General features: G+C 42.7%; 1 protein-coding gene across 1 annotated transcript in view; it reads right to left on the reverse strand.

Moving 5' to 3' along the window:
* Positions 1-119: 119 nt before the first annotated feature.
* Positions 120-6,434, reverse strand: part of LOC310789614 (putative ATP-dependent RNA helicase DHX57) — a 25,508-nt gene continuing 19,193 nt past the window's right edge. Inside the window, exons 19-22 of the mRNA XM_083651264.1 lie at positions 4,676-4,750; positions 4,428-4,562; positions 2,049-2,249; positions 120-1,552 (exon numbers count right to left, since the gene is read on the reverse strand). Of these exons, the coding sequence (XP_083507390.1) occupies positions 1,409-1,552; positions 2,049-2,249; positions 4,428-4,562; positions 4,676-4,750 (555 nt within the window). The 3' untranslated portion in view covers positions 120-1,408. The remainder of the gene's footprint in view (positions 1,553-2,048; positions 2,250-4,427; positions 4,563-4,675; positions 4,751-6,434) is intronic.

Raw genomic sequence — 6,434 nt, forward strand, 5'->3', positions numbered from 1 at the left:
AAATTCTCACATCTGAGACGCAACTAGGCTACCATGCAAAGCTTGAAAAGAAAGGGCTTCATGGGGAAAGGAACTCAAACCAGCTGTCAGCCATCATCTTTTTTTATTGAAGTGCAGTGTGTCAGAGGCATTAATAACTTGTTAAGACAATGGTTTTCAAATTCTTTGGCAACTCAAACCAAACTGTCTACATTTAAAAAGCCCTTGCATTCACATTGTGAAAGTGTGAGTTTGACATCATTGTAACATCTAAATACATTCTATAAATGTAAAGCAACTGGATACCATGCAGAAGCTCTTGGAGCTCTCAATCATGCATGAGTTAAATACAAATATTCACAACCATAACATGTGTGCAGTCAGTAGAGGAAATCCAATATGGACTCAAAAACAACTTCGTTGTGAGCAGGGACACACAACCCATAACTATACAAATGCAACATGTTTCCCAGACTAAAGGAACTGTGTCAATAGGTGTACAAGTTGAAATCATCTTGTCCAAATTAAACAATCGACCTTGTGCCATTTAGTGCACATAATAGGACATCAAAAGAGGAAACTTTCTCTGCTGTAGCATTACAGAGGTACCAAAATTAAGACTTAAGAAAATGGATCACCTGCATACAGCCATAATATTCTTTCAAGGGGAAATTTGCTTTAAGAACCTCTGGGCAATAACAGCACGGTGTGGACTGATTCTTATGGTTAAAGTATAAGGCCGTTGGGTTTTTATGAATTTTATGATGATTACCATCAACAAATTCTATGAAAATAACAAAACCAGCAATGAATTTGTTTTGCTAACAAGTCTCGTCCATGTTGCCGATGCCCAATAAAGTCATGTTCCCAGTAGCCATAGTAATCCATTGCATAAAAAAAGGATTAAAAACACATCAAAGAGCCATGCCGGTGCCCTGGTAAGCATATTTCATCATTGCAACACCCTGGGTCGGCCAACTTTTTGCTCAAACAAATTAAATGTGAACACGTTTTCAATCTCAGGGAAGTAGTTTGGTAGCACCGAAAATAGTCCCCATCGTAATGAACAATTTGTTCCCATTTGAATATAATTTGTAATATTTAGAATATATTTTAGAATATTTATTTATTTAATAACTACAATAGCCTGACTTTTACTGTATTTAAAGGTTTTTAGCTTGCAATTGGAGCTAATGACTTCTGGTTTGAAGGCTAAAAACGGTACATGGGAAGTCGGAAAGTAACGGGAGTAGAGCAAAGTCAGCAAATGCATTGTTGATTTTGTTATTTTCATAGGATTTGTTGACAATCCCAAATGTCTTTTAAAAACACCAGCCAAGGGGAAAGGGGAGCAAGTATCATGATTACTTAACAATTATTATGATGACTGTGGCAGTGACGCGAGAGCAGAGAGGTTTTGCCTGCAGTGTTACTGTGTGGAGATGAGGCGGACGATCATGTGGATGATGCGGGAGCCACGCGGGCAGCTGCACAGGTCCATGCTGGGGCACCTGATCTTGTCCTCCAGCAGCTGGTCCAGCTCCCAGCGCAGCTCCTTCACCAGTTCAGCCACCTGGAGAAAACACACACACAGGTTAGCATGGCTCCCACACACTCACTTCCCCCCAAAATGTTTTTCCTATATCAGGGTATTTTCTACATTTTCTTACTTTTTTTGTAATTACACAGTAATTACAACAGTTTCCCGTGTGTGTGTGTGGTTTCCCCCCCATAATTATAAAGGGAGATTTTTTTTAATCTAACCTGCACAAATTGGTGTATATTGTGAAGACACTAATTAGCAGCACATGTATGATGTAGCCTATATTTCACAAATATTTGACCTAAATTCCATTTTGCCTATAATTAATTTCTGTTGTATTTTTACCTCATTAGATGTGACTGTAATGCTATATTTTTCATTTCATTTTTAATACAAAAACCGTATTCAATCTGAAACCCTCATTCAACCTTATATAAAACAGCAGCTTCCTAAAATATATCAGCTTTGTTTGAAGTGATCCGTAAGTCACTTTTAACGCCACATTCATTTACTGTATGCTGCTGACCTGGTGTGAGGCAGCAGCAAATCGGATCCAGCCATCGTCGAGGGAGATAATGAACTCTCCCTTGTGCAGATCCACGTTGACCTGGCCGCCTCCGAACAGCACCAGGTGGTAGATGGACACCATACTGCAGTCTCTGATGAAGACCCGGCTGGTCTTTACCTTCTCGTGGTACACCAGGTAGGGGCTGTCGTAGTGACGAACCTGCGGCACAGAAGAGAGTCGCAGGGTTGATCTCTCCCTTACCGACTGCTGGGAAGACAATTTTACTATACATACTACACACATATACCGTAAATTCCGGACTATAAGCCGCGGCTTTTTTCCCGTTTTTTGGGCTTTTTTGGCCCCTGCGGCTAATATAACGGTGCGGCTTATCTATGGATTTTTTCAGAAAAAAAAAAAAAAAACGGAATTCTCTCTTCTTTAGCACTCTTTCTAACTATAAATCCACTTCTGTTTTAATTTCCTCTCTTGCCCTCTTTTCACCACACTGTATGACACTGTATGACACTGTGTGCACTGTAAAAAAGAAACACAGGTGGTGTTGTGTTATTTTGTTGAAATGTTAATAAATGGGAGCTTCCTCAAACAGCCATCTCTTTCCCGACAATCCCCTCTGTGCATGAACCCTTACATATGGTAATTAAACATTAAAACACAATAAAAAAAAAAAAAAAAAAAAAAAAAAAAAACCATTAAAACACCCGCGGCTTATAGTCCGGTGCGGCTTATATATGTAAAAAACAGTCAACTTTGCAGGTGCGGCTTATAGTCCGGAATTTACGGTACATATATATGTGTGTGTATGTATATATATATATATATATATATATATACTGTATACCGTAAATTCCGGACTATAAGCCGCGGCTTTTTTCCCGTTTTTTGGCCTTTTTTGCCCCCTGCGGCTTAAATAACGGTGCGTCTTATCTATGGATTCTTCCAGCAAACGGCCACTCGGGAACCTCCAAAATCTATGGATGTTGGTATGAGGCAGAACGAGAGCAAGACAGACATTATGAGAGCGAGACCCTGATTGGATGATGTTGCAAAAAATGTGCCTCGCGACCTGATTGGAGCACTGTGCCACTACTCTCTCTCAGCCACTACGGTAAAACACCCTCCCTCCTCCCTCGCTCCGGGGGGAAAAAGGCAGCGATTGAGCTTGAAAGACAGTCTGAATGAAATTGAATGTAACATTCCCAATTCTATGTATTACATTCTAAAAAACTAACAGCAACATTTTGGAAGGCTAAGCCACACAACTAGCTCGTTGTAATCTAACATCATGCTTCAAAAGATGGAGAACTGGCTGTGTTACGACGATGGCGGCGATTGAGCCTGAAAGCCATGTCTGAGACAGTAGCGAGACAGGAACAACAACAGCAGCAGCAGCAAAGGATCATGCACAAACCCGAGACGAAAGGGACTGTCCGTCAGGGCGCGGACGACTGTGTGTCAGCAACTCCCTCCCGACTACCAGGAGAAAATTACAAACTTCGGCGAATTCACACAAAGAAAGATCAAGGAATATTCCATCGGACCGGAGCAGATCATAAATATGGATGAAGTGCCTTTGACGTTCGACCTGCCTCTCACTAGGACTGTTAACAAGAAAGGTGAATCGTCCATCACGTTGAGAACCACAGGTCACGAGAGAACGAATTTCACTTGTGTTCTTGGCTGCACAGCAGCTCCCGCCGATGGTGATTTTTAAGCATCTCACAATGTGTGATTTTGTCTGGGGATTAGTGACCTGACTTTTGTTTTGTTGAAATGTTAATAAATGGGAGCTTCCCCAAACAGCCATCTCTTTCCCGACAATCCCCTCTGTGCATGAAGCCTTACATATGGTAATTAAACATCAAAACACCCGCGGCTTATAGACCGATGCGGCTTATAGAAGAAAAAAATAGTCACCTTTGAAGGTGCGTCTTATAGACCGGTGCGCCTTATAGTCCGGAATTTACGGTATATATTTCCATTTCAAGAAGTTGGCAACCCTAGCCAAAATTATGAAAAATGAAACAAATAAAGGCTAGAAATATTTCACTTTGTGTGTAATGAATCTATAATCTATGGAAGTTTCACTTTTTGAAAGGAATTATGGAAAAAAAATAACTTTCCATGATATTCAAATTTTTTGGAAAGGATCTGTATATATATATATATTATCCTCAATTTGCAAATTTTGCCAGTTCCTGCAATTTTACAGCCAGAAGAAGAAAGGGGGGGAAAAAAAGAGAGAAAAAAACACAAATTGCATTGCAATTTTTGAGAAAAGCAGCTGTAAAATCAAGCATTTTTGATCGCATCACCAAAAACCCTGGAGGGACTGAATAGAGGCGACACCTAGGCATTTCATCATCATCATCTCACCGTGTAGTTGACAGAGGACGGGTGTACGTGGACGCAGCCGTCATTTTTGGTCATGAAGCGGAGCTCGTCTGCTTTGGGCTGCATCTTCATCGCTCCCTTGCTGGTCTGCTTGTATTTCCCCTGAGGAGCGCGCACCTGCCACACCCAATCACACACAGGTTACTCAGTGTACAGGGAAAAGCACAGTATTATCTTTAGCACTGGCCCTTTGAGTTTCTTGTTCCCACTAACAATGCATGAATGCGCACCTCGACCACGTTGGGATAGAGGGCAGCACATAGCATGGCAGACATCAGCCGGATGTTGCCCGAGTTCAGGTTGGCCTGAAAAGGAAGGGAGGTGGTTATCAGTTTGCCCATGATGCTATTATGCAAAATGTATGTGTGTGTGTGTGTGTGTGTGTGTGTGTGTTAGGGGTGCTCCAAAAAATCGATTCTGAAAGGATCGCGATTCTTAATGCCACGATTCCTGGATCGATTCCAAACTCCCAAGAATCGATTCTTAACACATTCACTGCCAGCCGTTTTTTTTTTTACTGTAGGTAGCTTCTGCCAGAGGGTTTTTTTGAGGATTCTGGCTCATCTTTCAAGACCTGAGGATTCTTTTCTGCTAAGATTTTGTGAACACAAAATATCTAAAAAGAACTAATAGAATGTGTGCTTTCTCTGTCTAAAAGAGTTAGTTTGTAGAGTTAGTAGTTATGTAGGCATTAGCAGTTGAATACAGCATGGTTTCAGAGATTTTCAGAGAGTTTTGAGATAAATGGATTTTTAGAACCACCTCACGTGCCTGTGATTATGGGTGCCCTTGGGCAAGTGTGTATACTGTATTGTGTTTGTGTGTGTGTGTGTGTGTGTGTGTGTGTGTGTGTGTGTGTGTGTGTGTGTGTGTGTGTGTGTGTGTGCGTGCGTGATTCGATAGAACAGGCAGAACAGTCACTTTAACCATTTATTTTTGGCATCAGTAACACATCAGACATCTAAACAATATCGTTCTGAACAGTAATTTCCTCCATAGCAGCACCCGCACCCCCCTCTCCTTCAAACTCCTCCCTCCGTAGGTGTGTCTCTGGTGGCTTTGCAGTGTTTGTTACAGGCGAGTTTCTGCTGCCTGTCTGTCTGTGCTGCTGCTGCTGGCGCGGCCGCTCGTCGGGCGAATCTGGATTAGACTGTAAAATCGGGCTCGTTCGTTTCTGGGTTTTCGGTTGTGAGCTTTGATGAAGCTGCGTGCGATTCTGGGCTTTCTGCTGGTGTTTCACCCATAATCTATTATGCAAATTTGCAATCCCCCACCGCCAGCTCCCAGCGCGAAAGCGAAAGCGTTTTCGCCAATCCATTTTCATGAGAATGGCTTCCTCACGCTGCTGTTTTTTCTTGGCTTTCTGCTGCTCTGGAGAGCACTGTCGCCACTTAGTGGGTCGGTGGAATGGGTTGTACACGTTCAGTGGCTCCCATATTTTTATAGGAGACGTAGGGGGCTTGGATCCACGTCCCACCGTCAAAATTTTTTTTTTTTTTTTTTGACGAGTTGACTCGTCATTGGCAGTCAACCGTTGGTTTCTGCTTGACGAGTTGACTCGTCAATGGCAGTGAACGTGTTAATGGTCAGCACGCTTCCAGCAATGGAGGGTCTGAATCACAAGTCAAATTTCCGGGTTCTGCAGACACGAATCGTGCGCCGAAATCTGATTGGCTGCGCTGTTACGGAATGCCGTGTGTAGGCATGGGTCGATTTCCGGTTTTACCGGTTTGGTTCGGTGTACGAGCCCAAACCGGTTTGATCACGTGCGAACTAGTCTCTTAGAACAGACGAGTTGGCTTCCGCAATTTTCTAATGCTTCCGCCATACCGTCTGTACTTCGTGGGGGAGAATCATGCACCAACCGGAATGGGAAGCAGAAAGGCGGGTCTTCCGCTCATTAGTTCAATCAGAATCCAATATGCCGGCAGAAAGGCGGGTCTTTCGCTCATTAGTCCAATCAGAATCCAATATGCCGCATTCGCGTGT

This window comes from Poromitra crassiceps (assembly GCF_964638095.1).
Source record: "Poromitra crassiceps genome assembly, chromosome: 2".
Taxonomy (NCBI): domain Eukaryota; kingdom Metazoa; phylum Chordata; class Actinopteri; order Beryciformes; family Melamphaidae; genus Poromitra; species Poromitra crassiceps.